This window comes from Carcharodon carcharias, chromosome 12 (assembly GCF_017639515.1).
Source record: "Carcharodon carcharias isolate sCarCar2 chromosome 12, sCarCar2.pri, whole genome shotgun sequence".
NCBI classification, from domain to species: domain Eukaryota; kingdom Metazoa; phylum Chordata; class Chondrichthyes; order Lamniformes; family Lamnidae; genus Carcharodon; species Carcharodon carcharias.
The window spans coordinates 121530857-121557043 of NC_054478.1; the positions used below are offsets into that span (position 1 = coordinate 121530857).

A 26187-nucleotide genomic window follows, 5' to 3' on the forward strand; every position below is an offset into this window, starting at 1 on the left:
TCAACACAGGCAAGTGAAAGGTGATCCACTGTGAACAAAAAAGGGATAGATCTGTTTTATTTAAAATGTGAAAAGTTAGGAACTCTGAAGGGCCACAGCTATGCAGAACCCAGGTTAGAGCTTATATGGAATATGGTGTACAATTCTGGGCAGAGCACCTTGCTGACCTTAGGAGTGCAAATCTGATTCACCAGGATATTGAAGGCTTGGGGGCCAGGTGCATAGATCATTGAAATATCAACAAGTACAAAAAATAACCAAAAAGGCTAATGGAATTTGGATCTTTATATCTAGCAGAATAGAAGATTAAAGGGTGGTATAATCAAAGAGTTCAAAATATTAATAAATAGGATAGACTGGTAGAAAACTACTTCTGCTAGTTGGGAGTAGTCTAGGACTAGGGGCACAATCAAAAAATTAGAGCCATAACTTTCAGGCGTGAGATTAAGAAAAAGGATGATTAAGAATAGATTAAGAAAAAGTTTGAAACTTCAGTAAACAGCAATTGGTGCTGGATGAGTTGAAAATTTTAAAATCAGAGATCAATAGCTTTTTGTTAGCCAAAGGTATTAAGGGATAAGAGACAAAAGCTGCTATATGGAGTTAGGTCACAGATCAGCCATGATCTCATCGAATGGCAGGACAGTCTCAAGGGATAGAATGGCATTTTCCTATTCCTATTATTCATACAGAGTGGTGAACAACTAGAATGGGCTTTGAGACAAAAACCCAGGAGTCCTTCAAGAGGTGACTGAGTGCTGGAGGAAAGAGATCCAGTTTCTCTGGAAGGATGAGCCAGATTGCCTCATCTGTATTGATCTTGGTCAGCTTTCAAATTATAGATTAAAACTACTCACCTTATTGTGAGATGTCTCTCAGAAATCAACCAATCCTCTTGGTTATGGAAGGCAGTTTAAGCTACCACATACACTTTTGTTATATGGAGAATTTCTAGTACTGTTATTCTATCTGATGCAAGTTCACTGTGGTCACTGGGTTTATTTAATGTATTGAACAAGGTACTATATGAAGTGGGGGGGAAATCACACTGACCACTGCAATACATTTAATTCAAGTTATTTCTACTTCTGTTGCAGGTGAAGTCCTCTACCCACCAGTACTGTAACTCAGTTATACAGTAACAGACCTCAGCTTTTGTACTGTACCTCAATATTACAGAGTTACAGACATGCACCGACCAACACCATACCTATTGTACCTATATTATATGTGTGCACCAGTACTATATCCAATGTCATACTCAACATGGCATGCCAGGAGCAGCACCAGACAGACCTAAAAATGAGGTGTCAGCCTGGTGAAGCTACAACACAGGACTACTTGCATACCAAACAGCAAAAGCAGCATGCGATAGAGCTAAGTGATCCCACAACCAACAGATCAGATCTAAGCTTTGCGGTCCTACCACATTCAGTCATGAATGTTGGTGGACAATTAAATAACTAGCTGGAGGAGGTGGCTTCACAAATATCCCCAACTTCAATGATAGTACATCAGTGCATAAGACAAGGATGAAGCATTTGCAAGAATCCTCAGCCATAAGTGCTGGGTGGATGATCCATCTCTGCCTCCTCCTGAGGACCCCAGTATCACAGATGCCAATCTTCAGTCAATACGATTCCCTCCACGTGATATCAAGAAACATAGAAAATAAGAGTAGGTCATAGGCCTAGTCAAGAAACTTCTCTTCATCTCAGTGGCCTACCCCATATACTGAGACTGGGTGACAGCCCTGTCAGAATTGTATAATTGTAATGAGATCCCCCTCTCCTTCTAAACTCCAGTGAATACAGGCCTAGTAAACCTAATCTCTCCTCATATGACAACCCTACCATCCCAGGTATCAGTCTGGTGAACCTTCGCTACTGTCCCTCTATGGCAAGTATTACTTCCTCTGGCAAGGAGACCAAAACTGCACACAATACTCCAGGTGTGGTCTCACCAAGACCCTGTATAGCTGCAGTAGGACATCCTTACTCCTGTACTCAAGCCCTCTCACAATAAAGGCCAACATGCCATTTGCCTTCTTAACTGCTTGCTGCACCTGCATGCTTGCTATCAGCAAATGGTGTACAAGGACACCCAAGTCCCTTCTATCAGCATTTAAACACCATTTTGTTTTTCCTACTTAGAAACAAACTGCTCTCTGACACTCAGTTTGGGTTCTGCCAGGACCACTCCTGACCTTATTACAGCCCAGGTACAAACATGGACAAAGGAAGTGAACTCCAGAGGTGAGGCAAGAGTGACTGCCCTTGACATCAAAGCCACATTTGAATGAGTGTGGGTTCAACGAGCCCAAGCAAAACTGGAGTCAATGGGAAACAGGAGGAAAACTCCCACTGGTTGGAGCCACACCTAGCACAAAGGAAGATGGTTACGGTTGTTGGAGGTCAGTCATCTCAGCCACAAGACATCACCGCAGGAGTCCCTCAGGGTAATGTGTCTTAGGCTTAACCATCTTCAGCTGCTTCATCAATGACCTCCCTTCCATCAGAAGGTCAGAAGTGGGGATGTTCGCTGATGGTTGCACAATGTTCAGCACCATTCACAACTCCTCAGATGCTAAAACAATCCATGTGCATATGCAACAAGACCTGGACAATATCCAAGCTTGGGCCAATAAATGGCAAGTAACGTTCGTGCCACACAATGACCATCTCCAACAAGACAGAATCCAACCCTCTCCCCTTAACATTCAATGGCATCACATCGCTGAATCCCCCACTATTAACATCCTGGCTATTACTATTGACCAGAAACTGAATTGGACTAACCATATAAATACTGTGACAATAAAAACAGGTCAGAAGCTAGGAATCCTGCGGCGATTAACTCACCTCCTGACTCCAAAGCCTGTCCACCATCTACAAGGCACTTGATGGAATACTCTCCACTTGCCTGAATGAGTGCAGTACCATCAACACTGAAGAAGCGTAACACCATCCAGGGAAAAGCATCCCACATGACGCGCATCATTTCCACCACCTCCAACATCTAGTCCCTCCACCACCGAAGCACAGTGGCAGTCATATGTAGCATCAACAAGACGCAGTGCAGCAACTCACCAAGCCCTATGGGGGGCACTGGTGCTTTTCAAACTTTTTTAAAAATTTGTTCATGAGATGTGGGCGTCACTAGCTAGACCAGCATTTATTGTCCACCCCTTATTGCCCTTGTTCAGAGAGCATTTAAGAGTCAACCACATTGCTCTGGGTCTGGAGTCACATGTAGGCCAGACCAGGTAAGGGCAGCAGATTTCCTTCCCTAAAGGACATTAGTGAACCAGATGGGTTTTTATGACAATCAGCAATGGTTTCATGAACATCATCAGGTTTTTAATTCCAGATTTTATTTTTGAATTCAAATTTCACCATCAGCCGTGGTGGGATTCAAAACCAAATCCCCAGAGCTTACCCTGGGTCTCTAGAATACTAGTCCTGTGACAATACCACTATGCCACCACCTCCCCAAATAACTTCTTGAAACAAACTATTCCTTTACACTTACCTTCATACAGTTTTCTCTAATGTCTTTGATAAGTGGCCCTGGGCTATTTGTTGCTTCAAGGTGGAATGTATACTGATTAGCACCAGCTACTGCCATCGGTTTCACCCACTGCTCTGGCTTTGAGACCATCATATGTATATCTGTCGAATAAACAAATGCACAGTGGAACACTTTCAAAATTCCAATCAACCACTTTGCTTCTAAAAGATTCAGTAGCAAATCTAGGTACTGCAAATGAAGATGAAATCTACGCTGGTAAATGGTGAGCAAGGTTGTCATTTTACAACACCCCTTTCCGTCTCATGAGTTGATGGTCTGCGCCTTGGTGGTAAACTGTTAAACATCGCCTGATGTAACTCAGGAGCCCCACTATGAGATGTAAGCCGGGATTTTCTGCTCCCCTGCCACCGTGGCAGGCATCATGGCAGGTGGGAGTGGAAAATATTGAGAGAGTTAAAAATAAAATTCTGTTTCACGTCGGCAGGAAATCAGGTTATGATTGATCCCACCTGACTTCAACGGCAGCACACGTTTTGCGCCGGGCTATGTCTGGAACCTCATTTTAATACATCTACATATGATGAATACTTATTTATAATGGCTGCTCAACAGAGGTGCCGCTCCCCTCTCCAGGCTGGATCGGTATGTCACGTCAGCATCTAATTAGACCAACATATTTCACAACTCGATATAAGTGATGTGCACGTGACAACCAGCACTTTGCTCATGACTTCAAAGTTGGCTCGCATAACTTGCATGGCACAATGCTTGGGGCACCACAGAATGCGCACAACACTTCACTGGCAGCATCATATGGCTCTCAGGGGATTTTCTAAAGGCAAAGTCCAACCTATCAGGCCAGCGGTAAGGCAGGGATGGCATGTAAAGGGCCTCAAGGCTAGGAGTCCACTGGAGAATGGGTGAAATGGGCAAAGGATGCACTCCGGCACATGACTAGGTAGGTGTGGTTTTAAGCCTCCTCTGGGCCAGAATGTGGAAGTGTGTCTTAGAGAGGGGCATAACCATGTTGGGGCCAGAATTGGAAGATGGCAGAGTGAAGAGGCGCTTCGAGTGAAGAGACGTTTCAGTTTACATTGCTGACCTTGCAAAGACTGTGCTTGTCCTAGACGAAGAAGGGGGAGGGCATGTCAATAACTGTCAGTGGCACCCAGCATGTTGTGTGCAGGGTGAGATCATTATAACAGGCCCAGGGGGGGTTTCTGCCTCAATAATGGGTTGCGGTTGACACACTTACAGTCAGGGTAGGCTGTAAATGGATAAAAGGTAGTGTAGGAGCATTCGAGGGGCATTTCATGTTGGAGGGGTGGGCTCAATAGCTCACAACGCAATCGGCCTCAAAAAGGGGTGGACTAATCTGCAAATGGGGCACGTCTATCTCAAAGCATTCATGGGGTTGCACAGGGATATCCTCCACAATCAAAATGGCATCAAGTTTTGGGGACGAAGGCGAGAGAATTATTGGGAGGGAGGGAAACTTGAACATAATGGCATCCCCAGCATGATAGCAGGGAATGCTACGGTCATACAAGAGAGAGCCCAAGCTGGTCAGGTAGTGAGGCCTTAGCACCACCATCTTGCAAACAAACAATGGCACAGCACAAAATTAAACTGAGGAATTGCTCAGTTGGTGAGGGCTCAGAGGGCCATTTGGAGGACTGCACTGCAGTGGGTGCCCCTTTAATTGAGCCCCCAACTGAATTGAGTATTGCCAAATGAGGAGAGATGCAGACTTGAGACATGTTAGGAGCCTTTCAAAGATAATGCTGGGAATCAGGAGAGTGAAGCAATGAAATACATTCGTGCAAGATTAATGATGAGTCATGGCAATAATGGAATTTCTTGCTTTTACCCCTTGTTCTGAGCAGGCCAATTGCCAAAGCGATAATGAGGACAGAGCATTTTGGCAAATGGACAGATGTGCCTTTAAAGCAAAAGCTCAGGATGAGAAGTCTCAGCAACCCCCCTCCCAGTGCCTAGACAAACCAATTTTATAGCAACCGATCATGTCAATGGGGGGGGGGGCAGGTTTTGCAGGGGGTGGGGGCAGATGGGAACTGTAGCATGAAACCTTCCTTGCACTGGCCAGGATTTCAGTGTTGATTATGTGTCATCACAGGATCCAAGCCCTTGAACTCAGTCACACACTAGAAAGGTACAGAAATTGAACCTTTGGGGGCTCATGCTGATTCTTTTCTCCCCCTCAATGATGCAGCAGAGGGAGATGGAGGCTGGATTTGTTGTTGCCTGCATTACAGGCAAATGAGAAGGCGGAGAATGTTGCAATTGTAGTAAAGGAAGAAGTTAAACCCTCAAGAGCTAGGGCAGCAAGCCCCCTCCGGACACAGAGGATAAAGCTAACAGAAACGTCATGTGTAGGCGTCTCTTGAGGCCGAGGGTGTACAGACCTCACATCTTATCTGCAGATGAGCGAGAGACAGTGTTGACAATGCCTCCACATGTGCAGGGATCTGGTGACTCATATTTGCCACATTCTGGAGGATTTGGCACCACAGGGACTGGAAAGGCATCCATTGCCAGTGGCTCTGAAAGTCACCGCCACACTGAATTTCTACGCGAGCGGCTCCTTCCAGGGCTCCACTAGGGACCTGTGTGGGATTGCCCAAGCATCAACACAGAAATACGTACATGAGATGACAGACACCCTTTTTGCGAAGGCCCACAATTATATGCACTTCGCTAGAGATCAAGAGAGCCAGCAGGCCAGAACACTGGGCTTTGCTGAGATTTCTGGATTCCCACAGGTCCAGGGCACTGCATGCACTCTTGTGGCTATCAAAGCTCCCTGGCAACAGGCACTCTAATACATAAACAGCAAGGATTCCACTTGCTCAATGTTCAGCTGGTTTGCGACCAGAAAAAACAAACACAGGTGTGCAAGATAGTCAGAAAGCTGCCACAACTCTCTCATCTTGAGTATTGCTGAAAGGAGACACATTTTTGGTTGAAGCTTTTCATCTTGCACTCATCAGAACAATTCACAAGAAAATACCAATGTCAGGGAAGAAGGGAGTGCTGATTGGTTGGCAAGTAGACTCTGATTGGTTGAGTTATTGCCATGGAGTGTGCATCAGTGGATGGTGACTGACAGTTAATTGCCAAGCACCGTTTGAAATTTAAACCAGGTAGCCTGACTGATTTCCCGAGGAATGAACAAGCAACTGGCTGTCACTTATTTTATTTAGCTGAAACAGATGCAATGTGTGTATATGTTCTGTCTGTAAAGAACAGGGCCCTGTGTATTAACATGCATAGATTCCAGTACATGCTAGCCAGAATGAATCGTAAAATGGTTGTCAGTGTAATTCTTAGCAAACAGCTGGGTTTTAAGGATGGCCCCAAAGGAGATATGGGAGACAGGGAGTGGGGGGTGGGAATTGCTGAGTCCAGACAGCTGAAGAGACAGTGCCAATAATGAAACAGAAACATTAAACCCGTTATAAAGTTGTCTCTCAGTATAACACTGTATAAAGGTCCCCTTTACCTTATGGAAATATTTTCAGGTTAATTGAACTTTTTAGAATTTTAGAATAGATTATTTACAGCACAAGTGGAGGCCATTCAACCGATCAAGTCCTTGTTGGTTCTCTGCAAGAGCAATTTAACTCCAAGTTTTAACACCATTTTTTATACAACATACACAATCAAGGACTATTCGCTGTTACAAATTTCAGCTGCTATTCAAAACTATGCAGAGTTTTACAATCACAAACCCTGTTAAAAACATGGCATGCCTTTATGACAGAGTTACTCAAAGGATGATAAAAGTTTTCAATAATCTACCAGCTAATGCAGTAGAAACAAAATGAATTCAAAATGTAGTTGGATGCAGTGCTGAATGTCATACCAGAGAGTCAATTGGCCAAAAAACTTTCTTATTTTTCCAAAAACAGAATTACCTGGAAAAACTCAGCAGCTCTGGCAGCATCGGCGGAGAAGAAAAGAGTTGACGTTTCGAGTCCTCATCACCCTTCGACAGAACTAAGTAGAAATAGAAAAGGAGTGAAATATAAGCAGGTTTATGGTGTGTGTGTGTGTGTGTGTGTGTGTGTGTGTGGGTGTGGGTGGGTGGGGAGAAGTGGAGGGGGGGTGTGGTTGTAGGGACAAACAAGCAGTGATAGAAGGAGATCATCAAAAGATGTCACAGACAACAGAACAAAAGAACACATAGGTGTTGAAGTTGGTGATATATATCTAAACGAATGTGCTAATTAAGAATGGATGGTAGGGCACTCAAGGTATAGCTCTAGTGGGGGTGGGGGGGGGAGCATAAAAGATTTAAAAATAATGGAAATAGGTGGGAAAAAGAAAAATCTATACAATTTATTACTCCAGCATGATGCCACTACCAAACACATCTTCCCTTCACCCCCCCCGTCAGCATACCATAGGGATCGTTCCCTCTGGGACACCCTGGTCCACTCCTCCATCACGCCCTACTCCTCAACCCCCACCTATGGCACCACCCCATGCCCACGCAAAAGATGTAACACCTGCCCCTTCACTTCCTCTCTCCTCACCGCCCAAGGGCCCAAACACTCCTTTCAAGTGAAGCAACATTTCACTTGCATTTCCCCCAACTTAGTCTACTGCATTCGTTGCTCCCAATGCGGTCTCCTCTACATTGGAGAGACCAAACGTAAACTGGGCGACCACTTTGCAGAACACCTGCGGTCTGTCCGCAAGAATGACCCAAACCTCCCTGTCGCTTGCCATTTCAATACTCCACCCTGCTCTCTTGCCCACATGTCTGTCCTTGGCTTGCTGCATTGTTCCAGTGAAGCCCAACGTAAACTGGAGGAACAACACCTCATCTTCCGACTAGGCACTTTACAGCCTTCCGGACTGAATATTGAATTCAACAACTTTAGGTCTTGACCTCCCTCCTCCATCCCCATCCCCTTTCTGTTTCTTCCCCCTTCCTTTTGCTTTTTTTCCAATAAATTATATAGATTTTTCTTTTTCCCACCTATTTCCATTATTTTTAAATATTTTTAAATCTTTTATGCTCCCCCCACCCCCACTAGAGCTATACCTTGAGTGCCCTACCATCCATTCTTAATTAGCACATTCGTTTAGATATATATCACCAACTTCAACACCTATGTGTTCTTTTGTTCTGTTGTCTGTGACATCTTTCGATGATCGGCCTCTATCACTGCTTGCTTGTCCCTACAATCACACCACCCCCCCTCCATTTCTCCCCCCCACCCCACACACACACACCTTAAACCAGCTTATATTTCACTCCTTTCCTATTTCTACTTAGTTCTGTCGAAGGGTCATGAGGACTCGAAACGTCAACTCTTTACTTCTCCGCCGATGCTGCCAGACCTGCTGAGTTTTTCCAGGTAATTCTGTTTTTGTTTTGGATTTCCAGCATCCGCAGTTTTTTGGTTTTATTCTTATTTTTCCAGCTTGGTTAGAGACAAGGACTTAGTTTGCTGATTAAGTATTCATCGCCTCATCCACATTGCGGTTATTTTCAAATCGACATTCAAAGACCCTTATAGGAACATCATGCTTGGGAAACAAGCAGTGTTTCAGATAAAAAGAAAAGTTCATTTGAAGTTTTTCAACCTCCCCCTAAATCCACCCACACCCACCTCAGCTTTAGTTTCAGCCTTCAGAGAATAAGGAAGCTAATAACGGAAAAATAAAAAAACACTAAATAACAACCCAAAGTAAATGGATAAGATCACCTATCCTTCAAAAAAGATAGAGTGCATCAGTGTTAAGGCCATCAACTGTAAAAGTGGTCACTGCGCAAGCACTGCAACCTCTTGGACAGGTACAGTGCCAGTTTGGTAAGTGAAAATTATGAAAACACTGGGCACAGACACACTCACCACACATTACATGGGCAATGTCTGACTGTCAAATTCCTGTGGTCTACACAAACCGCCAGGCGTCAAATTTTGTGACAGACCTACTTGAGACAATTAAGACAAAAGGGCATTAGAGGGCTGGATCATGCTACTACAATGTCAAAATGAAGCTCAATGATTCAATCTCCATAACAACCTTCCTCCTTTGTGTCATCAAGCAGGCTAGCCACATGGTCCAATAAGGTCCCTCGATGCTTAAACTGAAAAGTGAGAGTGAGCAGCATCTGAAGTTCAATCGGAATTTTTTTTTTTTACTTAATTGAAACACTCAACTGGACAAATTCAAACAAATTAACCAGAATGCTTGGCAGATTTCAATTCCAACATTCAGTCAGAATGTCAATTTACCTGCTGTATTATTTCAGCAACAAACAGGAAAAGCACATGAATGGGTATCGACTGCATGTTGATTGCATACGGGAGATGACATCACTGCAAAAAACATGACAGCTCAGTACAGCACACACCGCGGGGGGGGGAGGGGGGGCGTACCGATCTGTTGGTCGCTAAAACGGGGAGGAGGAAGGCGGGGGTGGGGGGCAGTACTGATCTCTCGGCCGCTCGAACTGGGGTGGGGCATCACCGATCTCTCGGTCGCTCCCACTGGGGGGGTGATACCGATCTCTCAGTCGCTCCCACTGGAGTGGGGGGGGGGGGAGGGGGGGGGGGGGGTGTGGGGGGTGTGTGTGTGTGCGCTGTACCGAACTCTCGGTCGCTCCCACTGGGGGTCAGTACCGATCTCTCAGCCGCCCTCACTGGGGTGGGGTGGGGCAGTTTTTTGCTCTCCGTTGCTGTCTTCAGCGGGTTGATGTTTCAAAAGCAACATTATTTTCAGATGTTGTCACTAGTTATTCAGTCTTACCATGAGCCAACTACCTGAGAATATCTCTGCATTTAGTGCCTTTGTTTCCAAGGATTTTAACAGCAAGTTTCCACCTGAGCTGGAATGAACTGTCTGCAGCTGTGGGCTAGCCAAGCAGAGAGAGTTGAAAAATTCCCAAGTGACAAAGAGAAAACCTTCTGGCTCTCAGCAACCTCCCAACCACAGGAATTGGTACTATGCCATCAATCATTGGCTTAACATCTAACAAAATACTGTGCTCATTATTTCTGCCCAAAATATGGAGTGCTAAAGACCCTACAACTGGAGACTTTCCAACTGACTTCAAATAATGTAAATTGTTTCATGGTGGGGCTGTATAATCAGTTGCTACCAATGACTCTCTTCCCTAACAACCCATTCCCTGCCAAAAGACTGAGACAGGCTGACCACTTTGTTTCATGCCACTATTTCAAGAACATCGTTGACACAACCACAGGTAGAAGGACTGCTGCTGAAAGCCTTACCAAAGAAGGGTTCTTGCCCAAGTTCCTTACGAAGACATTCTACCACAGGATGACCAAAGGTGATATTAGGCACAAAATGTCTGGAGAAGAGAGGACAGATGTTCTTAAAAGCAAATTTTGAATAAAGATATTTCATAGAATGGCATTTTACAGCACAACAGGGAGGCCAATCAACTCTTCAAAAGAGCTCTCCAATTTCATCCCACACCCCAGTTTTCTCTCTGCAAATTAATCCGCTTCAAGTAGATGTCTAATTGCCTTTTGAAAGTTCCTATGGAATTTGCTCCCACCACTGTCCTTTCAGGTTGTGTGGACCAAAAGTTACCATGTGTGAAAATATTTCTCATTTCCCCTGTAGTTTTTTTTGCCAATCATTTTAAATCTATTAAGTTTGGTTACCAACTCATTTTTCAGAGATTGTTTCTCCCCAGGCTCCAACAAATCCACTGATCATTTTCAATACCCCTATTCGGTCTTCCTTTCAACTTCTCTGCTCTAAGAACAATCCTAGCTTCTACAGTCTCTCCACATAAAGCAAATCCCTAATTCCAGTGTACTTCATCCAAGGCTTGACATTCCTCCTGAACTGTGATGCCCAAACTCATACAAAATTGAGGCCGAGCAGGGGTTTGTAAAGGTTTAGAATGAATTTGTGTTCAATGTCCCATTTACAAAGTCTGTATTCCATATGCTTTGCTAATCACCTCGTCCACTTTTCCTGCCACCTTCAAAGATTTGCAAATCTTCACTCTGTAGGGCTATCTGCTCCTCCAATCCCCAAAACAGAATCATTTAGATTATATTGCCTCTCCATGTTGTTCCTCCACAGTCCGTCGCTTCACACTTATGTGCAGTAAATTGCATCTGCCAGGTCCCTGCCAATTGCAATCTTTCGATGTCCTCCTGAAACTTGCTCTCATCATGTTCACTCTTTACCACATTGTCAAGTTTCGTATCATCCGCAAACTTCATAATTGCACTCCCTATACCGATGTTCAGGACATCTATATATAACAAGAAAAGCAATGATCTGACGAGGGGGCACAGATTTAATGTCATTGGTAGAGGGATTAGAGGGGAGATATGGATACATTTTTTCACCCAGAGGGTTGTAGGGGTCTGGAACTCACTACCTGAAAGGGTAGTATAGGCAGAAACCCGCAACTCATTTAAGAGGTGACTGGATATGCACCTGCTGGGGTACATATCAAATGCTGCAAAGTGGGAGTAGGCTGGGTGGCTTGTTTTTCTGTCGGCACAGACTTGACGGGCCAAGTGGCCTTTTTTGGTGCCATAAACTTATGATTCCATCCTATAATACCAAGTCCTGGCTAGTCGCAAGTTAGACTTCTATTCAGTCAAAAGAACACCTGTTCACCACTACTCTCTGCCTCCTATTCCAAAGCCAATTACATACTCAAGTTACCAGTCTTCTTAAAACCACATGCAACAGTACCATAATGGTGGGTACAGGTCTGTCACTGCATAACTCTGAAGTACTGTGTTGTTGGGTACAGGTCGAACACAGGCTAAGAACATAAGAAATAAAAGCAGGATTAGACCAAACAGCCCCTTGAGCCTACTCCGCCATTTAATATGATCTTGGCTGGTCTTTTACCTCAATTCCATGTTCCTGCGCGTTCCCCGCACCCCTTAATTCCTTAAGACACCAAAAATGTGTCTCAGTTCTGAATATATTCAGCGATGGAGCATCCGCCACCCTCTGATGTACAGAACTCCAAAGAATCGCAACCCTCTGTGTGAAGAAATTTCTCATGTCAGTCCTCTGTGATCAGTCCCTTATCCTGAGACTATGTCCCTGTGTTCTACAATCCCAGACAGGGGTAACAACCCCTCAGTGTCTACCCTGTCAAGCTCCTTCAGAATTTTCTATGATTCAATGAGATCACCAATCATTAGTCTAAACTCCAGAGAATATAGCTCAATTTATTCAGTCTTGCATCATAGGAATTAATTTAGTGAACCTTCACTGTACTGCCTCTAATGCAAGTATATCCTTCCTTAGTTATGGAGGCCAAAACTGCACACAGTATTCCAGGTGAGGTCTCACCAAAGCCCTATACAACTGTAGAAAGACTTCCTTATTCTTATATTCCAATCCCCTTGCAATAAAAGCCAACATGCCATTTGACTTACTAGCTGCTTTTTTCACATTCTTTCGTGGAACGTGGGCGGCACTGGTATATGTTGCCCATCCCTAATTGCCACATGATTTCAGAGGCCAGTGAAGAGTCAACCACATTCCTGTGGGTCACATGTAGGCCAGACCAGGCAAGGACGGCAGGTTTCCTAAAGGACATTTGTGAACCAGATGGGTTTTTACAATAATCGGCATGGTTTCATGGTTGTCATCACGGAGACCATGTTTTAATTCCAGATTACTACTACTTGGTGGAATTTGAACCCTTGTTCCCAGAACATTAGCCTGGACCTCTGGATTACTGGTCCAGTGATATTACCACTACACCATCTCCCTCATGCTGTACCTGCATGCTAACTTTCTGTGCTCCTTGTACAAGTAGAGCCAAGTCCCACTGAGCTTCAAATTTAAAAGTCTCACATCTTTTAAAAAGTATAGGAAAGCAGAATATTTATTACCAGAGTGAATAACCTCACACTCCCCCAGTTATGCTCCATCTGCCACCATGTTGCTCACTCACATAACCAGTCTATTATCTTTTTGCAACTTATGTCCTCCTCTCCCACACAGCTTACATCGCCACCTAGCTTTGTGTGGTCAGCAAACATTTATACTGTTTATGCAGGGTGGGGCAGGTGGAGCTGGATAGAAGGCCAGCAATAGGTGGAGACAAAGGAGAGATTGACAAAGATGTCATGAACTAAAGGACAAAGGGAGTGTTAATGGTAAGGGCCAACAAAGGTGCTGATAGTAGCGTAAAGATAAGAAAGCAGAATGTGGTAATAGCAGAACAAGGGTAGCAGTGTGTGAAAGAACAACATGGAACAAGTGACAGGTGGCCCTTTTGGGGATGGGGTGGGGGGAGGGGGCAGTGGTGGGGACAAAAGGATAGAAAACGGGATAGAAGGGGGCATAAAAAAGGATATAAACAATGAATAAAAATAAGTGGATAAAAAATAAAAATTAATGTAGAGAAATGGGGCATTAAAGAAGGAGTGAGGACAAAGAGAGCTCATGGTCTGAAGCTGTTGAACTCAATGTTAAGTCCAGAAGGCTGCAAACTGCCTAACTGGAAGGAAGTGCTGTTCCTCCAGTTTGCATTGGGCTTCACTGGAACATTGCAGCAGGCCAAATATGGACATGTGGGTATGAGAGCAGGGTGGTGTGTTGAATGGCAAGCGATAGGAAGGTCTGGGACATGCTTGCGGACAGGCCGAAGGTGTTCCGCAAAGCAGTCACCCAGTCTGCGTTTGGTCTCCCCAATGTAGAGACCACATTGGGAGCAGCAAATGCAGTTGACCAAATTGAAGGAGATGCAAGGGAAGCACTGCTTCACCTGAAAGGAGTGTTTGGGCCCTTGGACGGTGAAGAGAGAGGGTGTAAAGAGGCAGGTGTTGCACCTTCTGCGATTGCATGAGAAGGTGCCATAGGAAGGGGATGAGGTGTTGAGGGTGATGGTGGAGTGGACCAGGGTGTCCCAGAGGGAACGGTCCCTACGGAATGCTGACGGTGGGGGGGGGGTGAAGGGAAGATGTGTTTGGTGGTGGCGTCATGCTGGAGTTGGCGGAAATGGCAGGGGATAATACTTTGAATGCAGAGGCTGGTGGGGTGAAAAGTGAGGGTAAGGGAGACCCTATCATGTTTCTGGGAGGGAGAGGAAGGTGTGAGGGCAGAGGCACAGGACATGGGTCAGACACGGTTAAGGGCATTGTCAACCACAGTGGGGGGAAACATCGGTTAAGGAAGAAGAAAGACATGTCAGAAGCACCATTTTGGGAAGTAGCATCATCGGAACAGATGCGAAGGAACTGAGAGAATGGGATGGAGTCCTTACAGGAAACAGGGTGTGAGAAGCTGTAGTTGAGGTAGCTGTGGAAGTCGGCTTGTAATGAATATTGGTGGGCATCTATCACCAGAAATAGAGACTGAGAGGTCAAGGAAGGGAAAGGAAGTGTCGGAGATGGAACATATGAAGGTGATGGGGGGGTGGGGGGGGTGGAAGTTGGGAGCAAAATTGATAAATTTTTCCAGGTCCAGACAAGAGCATGAAGAGTATGAACAGTTATCGACGTATCGAAAGAAAGAGTTGTGGGAGGGGGCCTGAGTGTTCCAAATTTCCCATGAAGAGACAGGCTTTAAACTCTCCCAAACCCCTGTAACACTTTGGGGTACAGGTCTGTCACTGTATAACACTGGGGTACAGGTCTGTCACTGTATAACACTGGGGTACAGGTCTGTCACTGTATAACACTGGGGTACAGGTCTGTCACTGTATAACACTGGGGTACAGGTCTGTCACTGCATAACACTGGGGTACAGGTCTGTCACTGCATAACACTGGGGTACAGGTCTGTCACTGCATAACACTGGGGTACAGGTCTGTCACTGCATAACACTGGGGTACAGGTCTGTCACTGCATAACACTGGGGTACAGGTCTGTCACTGCATAACACTGGGGTACAGGTCTGTCACTGCATAACACTGGGGTACAGGTCTGTCACTGCATAACACTGGGGTACAGGTCTGTCACTGCATAACACTGGGGTACAGGTCTGTCACTGCATAACACTGGGGTACAGGTCTGTCACTGCATAACACTGGGGTACAGGTCTGTCACTGCATAACACTGGGGTACAGGTCTGTCACTGCATAACACTGGGGTACAGGTCTGTCACTGCATAACACTGGGGTACAGGTCTGTCACTGCATAACACTGGGGTACAGGTCTGTCACTGTATAACACTGGGGTACAGGTCTGTCACTGTATAACACTGGGGTACAGGTCTGTCACTGTATAACACTGGGGTACAGGTCTGTCACTGTATAACACTGGGGTACAGGTCTGTCACTGTATAACACTGGGGTACAGGTCTGTCACTGTATAACACTGGGGTACAGGTCTGTCACTGTATAACACTGGGGTACAGGTCTGTCACTGTATAACACTGGGGTACAGGTCTGTCACTGTATAACACTGGGGTACAGGTCTGTCACTGTATAACACTGGGGTACAGGTCTGTCACTGTATAACACTGGGGTACAGGTCTGTCACTGTATAACACTGGGGTACAGGTCTGTCACTGTATAACACTGGGGTACAGGTCTGTCACTGTATAACACTGGGGTACAGGTCTGTCACTGTATAACACTGGGGTACAGGTCTGTCACTGTATAACACTGGGGTACAGGTCTGTCACTGTATAACACTGGGGTACAGGTCTGTCACTGTATAACACTGGGGTACAGTGCTGCTGGGTACAGGACTGTCACTGTATAACATTGGGGTACACTACTGGTGGGTACAGGTTGGTCACTGTATATCATTGGGGTAAAGGTCTGTCACTATATAACACTTGGATATAAGTCTGTCACTGTATATCATTGGGGTACAGGTCTGTCACTATATAACACTTGGGTATAAGTCTGTCACTGTATATCACTGGGGTACAGTACTGGTGGGTACAGGTCTGTCACTGTATATCATTGGGGTACAGTACTGGTGGGTACAGTTCTGTCACTGTATATCACTGGGGTAAAGGTCTGTCACTATATAACATTTGGGTATAAGTCTGTCACTGTATATCATTGGGGTACAGTACTGGTGGGTACAGGTCTGTCACTGTATATCATTGGGGTACAGTACTGGTGGGTACAGGTCTGTCACTGTAGGTGGGATTTATAATGACAAAGTGTGTGCATTGTCAAAGTAGCCAATGTTACAATATTTGTGAATATTTGAATGATTTTCAGTTTCACAAAGTTAATGTGTAACAATGCTGACTGTAATCTCATTACTGCACGCTTACTGAATATATTGCAACCTGTAGATAAGATCTACTGTTAGTTGTTTACTCGGATTTGGTGCATTTACAGTTCAGCTCTGAATAGTGAAAATCTGGAGAATTGCTTGAATTCATGAACCTTTGGAATCCTTTTAAAGACACATTCAGGAGAAATAAAGCCCAAGATTCCCAAGTGCAGACTAAACATGACACCAAATGGATCAGGAGGAAAAACAATCTAAAACTGCCACAGGAAGAAGGAACCACTGGGGTAAATATAGGAGTGTGCAGAATTGGAGTAAATCATTGGTCAGGGCAAAGAACAATCAGAGGAAAAAATGCAAACCAAAGAGTGTGAAATCCCTTCATAATAAAACAGTTTGAGGGCAATCAGAAGAAGAGCTTAATGGGGCTGAAACATTGAATGAGCACCAAATAATTGATGTACTGAATGAATAATTCTTCAAGTACTCATTGGAACAACATGCTCATCATAACTGATGAAATCAGTAAAATCAACAATTTCAAAACATATGAGATGAAAAACTGAAAGGCACAAATTCCCCAGGACTGGAAGCACCTCGAGTACTTCAACCTGAATTTATAAAGCACCTTTAACATAGTAAAAGATCCAAAGATGCTTCACAGGAGCAAATAAAATTTGATGCCATGCCTCATTAAGGAAGTATATTAGGTCAGATGACCAATAGTTTAGTCAAAGAGATAGGTTTTAACGAGTGTATTAAAAGGAGGAACAAAAGGCAGAGAGATTTATGGAGGGAGTTACAGAGCTTGGGGCCTTAGCAGTAGGAGGCACAGTCGCCAACGGCGCAGCAATTAAACTTAAGAGGCCAGGATTGGAGGAGCACAGATTATATCGCTTGGTTGCAGGGCAGAAACAGGTTGCAGAGATAGATCATGGAGGCATCTGAAAATAAAAGGATGAGAAATTTAAAATCAAGGGTTTTTTTTTGGTGAACCAGAAGCCAAAGTAGGTCAACAAGCACAAGGGTGAAGGGTGAAATGTGTGGTTGGAAGCTCATACCAGGATTAAATAATCCAAAATTGCAAGTGGTTTGATTCTGCCTCAGATAGTTGCCAGGCAGAGGTGGAGTTGGTGGCCAGGGAACGGGGCTTGTGGCAGGGACTTAAGACAATGGTTTCTTCCCAATATTTAGTTGGATGAAATTTCTGTTTGTCCAGTGCTAAATACTGGACAAACAGCCTGGCAATTCAGAGACAGTGGAAGGATCAATAAAGGTGGTGGCAAGGTAGAGCTAGGTTATGTGAAAACTGATGAGTTTTCGGAGGAGCGGCATGTAGATAAGAATTAGGAAGGAGCCAAGGGGAAGTCCTTACAAGACTCTAGAGGGACAGGAAGCGAAGCCATTGCTGGTGGCTCTCTGGGTATGTGAATAAATGCATTGGTTTTGATCTTCCAGAATGTCATAGATTCTGTAAATTCCCAAAAGATTGAAAGATAACAAATGTAGCGCCTACATATCAAGAAAGGAGGGAAAGAAAAACAGAACTAAAAGCCAAAACAAAAATAAAAATACCTGGAAAAACTCAGCAGGTCTGGCAGCATCTGCAGAGAGGAACCTGGTTAACATTTCGAGTCCGTATGACTCTTCAAAGAACTAAGTAAAAATAGAAAAGAGGTGAAATATAAGCTGGTTTAAGGGGGGGGGGGAGAACACAGTTAGAGCTGGATAGAGGGCCAGTGATAGGTGGAGATAGCCAAAAGATGTCATAGACAATAGGACAAAGAGGTGTTGAAGGTAGTAATATTATCTAAGGAATGTGCTAATTAAGGATAGAAAGCAGGACAAGCAAGGTACAAATAGATAAAAACAAAAAACTGCGGATGCTGGAAATCCAAAACAAAAACACCTGGAAAAACTCAGCAGGTCTGGCAGCAAATAGCCCTAGTGGGGGGTGGGATGAAGGGATCGAAATAGGTTAAAGGGTAGAGATAAAATAATGGATGGAAATACATTTAAAAATAATGGAAGTAGGTGGGAAAAGAAAAATCTATATAAGTTATTGGAAAAAAGAGGGGATCGGAAAGGGGGTGGGGATGGAGGAGAGAGTTCGTGATCTAAAATTGTTGAACTCAATATTCAGTCCGGAAGGCTGTAAAGTGCCTAGTCGGAAGATGAGGTGCTGTTCCTCCAGTGCTGTTCCTCCAGAGCTAAAAGCCAGTTAGCCCGACATAGGGAAAATGCTTCAATCTATTATAAGGGGCATAATTTAGGAAGGATGTGAAGGCATTAGAGAGGCTGCAGAAAAGATTCACAAGAATGGTTCCCAGGATGAAGAAGTTCAGTTAAGTGGATAGATTTGAGAAGCTCAGTCCTTGGAGAAGGTTGAGAGGAGATTTGATAGAGAATGAGGCATCAGGATAAAGTAGCTAGGGAGAAGCTATTCCCATTGGTGGAAGAATCAAGAGCCAGAGGGCACCATTTTAAGGGAATCAGCGAAAGAATCCTCAACATGAGGGAAACTCTTACACAGCAAATGGTTAGGATCTGGAATGCATTGTTTGAAGTTTAGATGAAGGAGATTCAATTGTAGCCTTTAAAAGGAAAACTAGACAATTATCAAAGAGAAAACATTTGCAGGGCTACTGAGAAAATGCCAGGAAGTGGGACTAGGTGAGTTGCTCTTGCAGAGAACAACCACCGGAATAACTGGCAGAATGGCCTCCTTCTGTGTTATAATCATTCTATAATAGCAAAGCACTTAGAAAATTATACGGTTTGCAAGAGCAACTCAGCTAGTCCCACTCCCCTGCATTTTCCCAGTAGCCCTGCAAATGCTTTCTCTTTGATAATCTGTGGAGAGAGAAACCGAGTTAACATCGACTCTTCTTTAGTATAATAACGAAGCCTTACTACAATGCTCTAGGTTCTTTCTGAGTGTTCAGCTGGAGTCCTGTGTACAATCTCGGTCTGTTCTATACACTCCCGAACCACTTGCTGAAACCCATTCCACATCCCACCCGAACACATCCTCGCAGGCAGGGAGGGCCCTGCTTACCCATCCATCACATCCAGGTGCAGGTAGTCGGCCCCGCAGTCCAGCATCCGTCTGCACTCGGCCCCGAGCTGGGCCAGATCGCTGTTGAGAATCGAGGGGCCAATCTTGCAGCTGTGCGCCATCCCGGAACTATAACTTGCCAGAAGGCCGCGCCACACCGAGCATGCTGGGACTGACCCTCCCCCCGGCATGCACTGCGAGGTCGCGCCGAGCATCTTGGGACCGATTCTCCACCCGGCATACACTGCGGAAGATCGCGCCACGTCAAGCATCTAGCATGCATTGCGAATCCTGGCCTGGACTACAAATCCCGATGTGCACTGCGGGCTGCACACATGCTCAGTAGTTGTAGTGTCTCGAGCCACTTTAGTGTAATTGCAGTTGAGTGAGAGCCAGGAATTTAAACACCCAATCTCAACTGAAAGGAAATACCCGCATTGGAAGAAGATGGACCAACCACAAAAGCTTCAGTCTGGCTATATTTATTTGGAAAAATAGGGGACAACAATAAATAGTCTTTCCCGGAGACTGGTTGGATTCCTCTGTCACAAACTCTTTGTTGAAACTGTGGTTGCTAACTCCGCTTCAAGTTATTCCTGAGGTTTGATCGCCTGAAGTTTGCAAATATTATTGCATTTACCTTGGCTGGGTAGTTGAGTATTTTTGCTTTTTGGTTTCATGCTAGCAGCTGTTATGCAAGAAGTTCCAAGAGCCAGGAGGCTATTCATTGCCAGTGCTGGTGCTGTCTCCTGTAACCCGCATCTCCCCGATCTGTACTTACCCGTGTATATGATACCCTGGTCTCTACCCCACCCCACTGGGGTGTATCCCTCAGTTCCTTCCTCTGTCTTTGCCCTTGTGCCATCTAGCGAGCCGCCTCAGATCCTCACCCACTAATGGAAACAATCTTTCACTGTTTACCCATAGTAAGGTCTCCAAGAGTAATTTGATCTTTCTACCCAACTGAGTACTGATAAAATAGAATTCAATTACACCCCTTGTATGAAATAATTGTATTGGATAATATCATGTGCCCAGGCAGAAGAAAATCGTCTTCTACAGAATGGAAAAGATCTTGTGCAGTTTATCTGGGTTGAGTATTGAATCTTTCTCCCAAAAATGAATTTACTGTCACCATGTCCATATGGTGAAATATGCAGAATATGTTAATGAGGGCTGAGGCAGTCACTGAAATCAGTGTTATCATCTGAACGGTGTTATAAGTAACTAATGGGATATTTTCCCATTAAATTAACAATATTGCACAATGCTATTGAAGTAAAATTTTTACTTTCTGATTTGTTTAGTAGTCATGGTATGACCACCTATAGGGTGCACACAAACTACATTATATCATTGCTGCTCATAACATTAATGACCAATGTTGCATTTATATCGGATGGTATTGGCATTGTCATTTTATTTGGACCTTTCTGTGATTGTTTGGTGATTGATTGGTGAAGCTTGAAAGGAGAAAAAATATGCATGATTGATGGGGAGGATTGAAGCAGGGGAGGAATAAGGGGCTGGAAATAGGAGAAGCACCATCACCCATGATTCCTCTCCCTGACCCTGTCAATCATACCTTTATTACTCCTCTTTCAACACCATTCCCATTCACCTCATTACTGGCCACTTCTCTCTGAAACACTCACACTTACCACATTGCTGCTGCTTCTAGCTCTGCAGGAATTGTTGGGCCCCATTCCCATCACATTCTCCAAACTCCCAGTACCATCTTTCACCTTGGCCAAACTGTGATCCTTCCAACCCCAATTCCCAGTCTTCCTCTTTCCACCATCATCTCCTCCCACCATCCAGCACCTAAATCCCAAGCTCAAATTCCGCAAACTACACTGAAATGTTAGGAGTGCGCTTTATAATCAGAAACAATAATTACAAATCATATGTTTGTTTTGAAGTCAACTACATTTGAAGCCCAAGTGAATCTCATTTCGGGATGAGTGATGCGTTTCATAGAATCAAAGAATGGTTATACTACATAAGGAGGCCATTCAACCTATCATGCCTATGCTGGCCCTCTGAATGAGCAATTTACCTAGTCCCACTCTCCTGCCTTTTCCCCATAGCACTTCAAATTTTGCTGCACATTCCTCCCAGTCGGCTTCACAATGATCTTGACCTGTTTCATACTCCTCCTGGTCTGCTTCCCAGTGAATCCAACTTGCTTCACACTTCTCCTGGTCTGCTTCACAGTGATCCCAACTTGCTTCATATTCCTCCTGGTCTGCTTCACAGAGATCATGACTTAAATTTTTGTGATTATTATGAGGGCTACCATCTTTTCCAAGTTTGTGTCTGAACAAGTGATTGATAGAAAAATTAGAGGGGAGATGAGGAACATTGTTTTTCACCCAGAAGGTTGTGGGGGTCTGGAACTCACTGCCTGAAAGAATAGTAAAGGCAGAAACCCTCAACTCATTTAAAAGGTGTCTGGATATGCACCTGAAGTACTGTAACCCGCAGGGTTATGGACCAACTACTGGTGAGTGAGATTAGACTAGATCGCTAATTTTTTGGCTGGCACAGACATAATGGGCCAAGTGGCCTTTCTCGGTGCCATAAAGTTCCTATGATTCTATGAAAGGGCAGCTTCCCTTCCATAGAACTCTAAAGACATTTTCTACTTTCACTGATGATTTTCATGAATAAAGCTTACAAAAGGCCAGAGAATTTTCCTTTTTGATAAACAACTTTAAAATCCCTTGCAAGCAAAGAACTTGAAGCAAGCAACCATAGTCATTAGCATTCAGAATTTTAATTCTTATGTATGTTCATATTCAGGGAAAATTATCTCAAATACTTTTGTTTGAAAGTAAAAATCAGTACTAAATCAGAAAAGATATTTATATAGAAATTCTGTTTTAAAACTAAAACTGATTTTCTAAACTCTAAAATTCTTGACTACAACCTTGAAGGTAACCTTGGAAGCATAATTTATGTTTCAACTCTTCATTTGGTAGATTTGTTAGGTATATATAGGATATTGTTCTGTATCCTTTTACCCTTGTGTGGAATTACTGTAGGATATTGTGATATATCCCGATTGCCCTCATATGCAGTATTGTAGGATGTTGTCATATATACTTTACCTCTGATTCCAGTTTAGGGACTAGCAAACATCAAAATAATCTTTAGCCTGGAATTTTCAGGAGCGAGGTATCTTGTGGCTTGTCCAGCTAGTTAAGACTTGTTCCTGCACCCTTCAGTTCAAAACATTTTTGCGCTGTCAGTTGCTGGAAGTCCAAACTGATAACAGCATGGCAATGGGAATAGGGCATCTGGAGCCTTAAGTGAACAACAGAACCAACATTGTATCTCTTTAGCCAGTGAAATAAACAGAGATTGAGAAGGATAGTGAATTAGTACAGGGGAACACAATCCCAAATTAGGTACAAAAAAGAGAAATAAATAGAGGGAAATAAAGATTGGATTAAAAATGAGGAAATGAAAAGTAAGGAAACGAATCTTAAAAAATGAACATTTAAAATCTCTAATAACAATTCACTAATGCAGGAACGAAACTCCACATATTAAATCGTTCAAAGAACAAAGAAAAGTACAGCACAGGATCAGGCCCTTCGACCCTCTGAGACTGCGCCAATCATATTGCCCGTTAACTAAAACCTTTTGCACTTCTGGGGTCTGTATCTCTCTATTCCTATCCTATTCATGTGTTTGTCAAGCTGCCTCTTAAACACCACTATCGTACCTGCTTCCACCATCTCCTCTGGCAGCAAATTCCAGACACTCACTACCCTCTGCATAAAAAACTTGCCCCGCACATCACCTTTATAGTTTTCTCCTCACCTTAAATCTATGTCCCCTAGTAATTGACTCTTCCACCCTGGGAAAAAGCTTCTGACTATCTACTCTGTCCATACCACTCATAATTTTGCAAACTTCTATCAAGTTGCCCCTCAATCTCCGTCGCTCTAGTGAGAACAATCCGAGTTTCTCCAACCTATCCTCATAGCTAATAACCTCCAGACCAGGCAACATCCTGGTAAACCTGCACCGTCTCCAATGCCTCCATATCCTTCTGGTAATGTGGTGACCAGAATAGCACACAATAATTCAAGTGTGGCCTAACCAAGGTTCTATACAGATGCAGCATGACTTCCCAGCTTTTATATTCAATACCCTGCCAATGAAGGCAAGCATGCCATATGCCTTCCTGACTACCTTATCCACCTGCGTTGCCACTTTCAGTGACTTGTGGACCTGTACACCCAGATCCCTCTACCTGTCGATGCACTTAAGGGTTCTGCCATTTACTGTATAATTCCTGCCTGTATTAACCTTCCAAAATGCATTACCTGGCATTTGTCAGGATTAAACTCCATCTGCCATTTCTCCGCCCAAGTCTCCAACCGATCTATATCCCGTTGTATCCTTTGACAATCCTCTTCACTATCTGCAACTCCTCCAATCTTGGTGTCATCTGCAAACTTACTAATTAGCCCAGTTACATTTTCCTCCAAATCATTTATGTATACCACAAACAGCAAAGGTCCCAGCACTGATCCCTGCAGAACTCAACTAGTCACAGCTCTCCATTCAGAAAAGCACCCTTCCACTGTTGCCCTCTGTCTTCTATGACCAAGCCAATTCTGTATCCATCCTGCCAGCTCACCTCTGATCCCGTGCGACTTAACCTTCTGTACTAGTCTGCCATGAGGGACCTTGTCAAAGGCCTTACTGAAATCCATGTATATAACATCCACTGCCCTTCCATCGTCGATCATCTTTGTCACTTCCTCAAAAAACTCGATCAAGTTAGTGAGACATGACCTCCCCTTCACAAAACCATGCTGCCTCTTACTAATACACCCATTTGCTTCCAAATCGTAGTAAATCCTGTCACGAAGAATCTTCTCCAATAATTTCCCTGTCACTGACCTAAGGCTCACCGGCCTGTAATTTCCTGGATTATCCCTGCTATCCTTCTTAAACAATGGAACAACATTGGCCATTCTCCAATCCTCTGGGACCTCACCCATAGCCAGTGAGGATACAAAGATTTCTGTCAAGGCCCCAGCAATCTCCTCCCTTGCCTCCCTCTGTACTCTTGGATAGATCCCATCTGGCCCTGGGGACTTATCCACCTTAATATTCTTCAAGATGTCTAACACCTCTTTTTTGATCTCAACATGATCTAGGCTATCTACACACTCTTCCCTTGACAAATCGACCGCTAAGTCCTTCTTTTTGGTGAATACTGATGAGGATTCATTTAGTATCTCTCCCATTTCTTCTGGCTTCACACACAGATTCCCAGTTCTGTCCCTGAGTGGGCCTACCCTTTGTCTGGCTACCCCCTTGCTTTTTACATATGTATAAAAGGCCTTGGGATTTTCCTTAATCCTGGTTGCCAGTGACTTTTCATGACCCCTTTTAGCCCTCCTGACTCCTTGCTTAAGTTTCTTCCTACTTTCTTTGTATTCTCCACGAGCTTCAACTGTTCCCAGCCTTCTAGCCCTTACGAATGCTTCCCTTTTCTTTTTGACTAATCTCACAATATCGTTATCCAAGGTTCCTGAAACTTGCCATGCTTATCCTTCATCCTAGCAGGAACATGCCAGTCCTGAATTCTTATCAAATGACGTTTGAAAGCCCTCCCACATGTCAGTTGTTGATTTGCCCTCAAACATCTGCCTCCAGTCTAGATTCCTCAATTCCTGCCTAATATTGTTATAATTAGCCTTCCCCCAATTAAGCACCTTAACTCGAGGACTCCTGTTATCTTTATCCACCAGCACCTTGAAACTTACTGAATTATGGTCACTTTTCCTGAAATGCTCTCCTACTGAAAGTTCGACCACCTGGCCGGGTTCATTCCCTAATACCAGGTCCAGTTTTGCCCCTTCCCTAGTTGGACTATCTACGTATTGTCTCAGGAAGCCCTCCTGGATGCACCTTACAAATTCTGCACCATCCAAACCCCTAGCACTAAGTGATTCCCAGTCAATATAGGGAAAGTTAAAATCACCCACCACAACTATTGCTTTTACATCTTTCCAAAATCTGCCTATATAACTGCTCCTCAATCTCCCGCCGGCAATTGGGAGGCCTATAGTAAACCACCAACATTGTGACTGCACCCTTCTTATTCCGGAGCTCTACCCATATTGCCTCGCTGCATGAGCCCAACGAGGTGTCCTCCTGTTGTACAGCTGTGACATTGATTAATAAAAATCTATCAACCTCAGTTTTAAACTTAATAATAGACCTAACATCAAGTGATGTCTGCAGAAGAGAGTTCCAAACTTCTACCAGCATTTGCCTTGACTTCACATTGTGTTTACTGACATTGATTACAGTAAGTCAGTTTAAACAATCTTAAACACAGCTCCACCTTAGCATCAGAATAAT

General features: G+C 44.1%; 2 protein-coding genes across 4 annotated transcripts in view; one reads left to right on the forward strand and one right to left on the reverse strand.

Annotated features, from left to right (window-relative positions):
• Positions 1 to 1246, forward strand: part of LOC121284644 (KAT8 regulatory NSL complex subunit 1-like protein) — a 326543-nt gene extending 325297 nt beyond the window's left edge. Inside the window, exon 17 of the mRNA XM_041200182.1 lies at positions 1098 to 1246. The gene's annotated coding sequence lies outside the window, so the exon portion shown is untranslated. The remainder of the gene's footprint in view (positions 1 to 1097) is intronic.
• Positions 1 to 19989, reverse strand: part of rpe (ribulose-5-phosphate-3-epimerase) — a 38182-nt gene extending 18193 nt beyond the window's left edge. For 2 of the 3 annotated variants that reach the window (XM_041200191.1, XM_041200190.1), the window contains exons 1-3: positions 19792 to 19989; positions 10806 to 10885; positions 3532 to 3671 (exon numbers count right to left, since the gene is read on the reverse strand). In XM_041200191.1, coding sequence (XP_041056125.1) covers positions 3532 to 3671; positions 10806 to 10885; positions 19792 to 19982 — 411 coding nt within the window. In that variant the 5' untranslated portion in view covers positions 19983 to 19989. The remainder of the gene's footprint in view (positions 1 to 3531; positions 3672 to 10805; positions 10886 to 19791) is intronic. The other variant, XM_041200192.1, reaches the window with a different exon arrangement.
• Positions 19990 to 26187: the final 6198 nt, after the last annotated feature.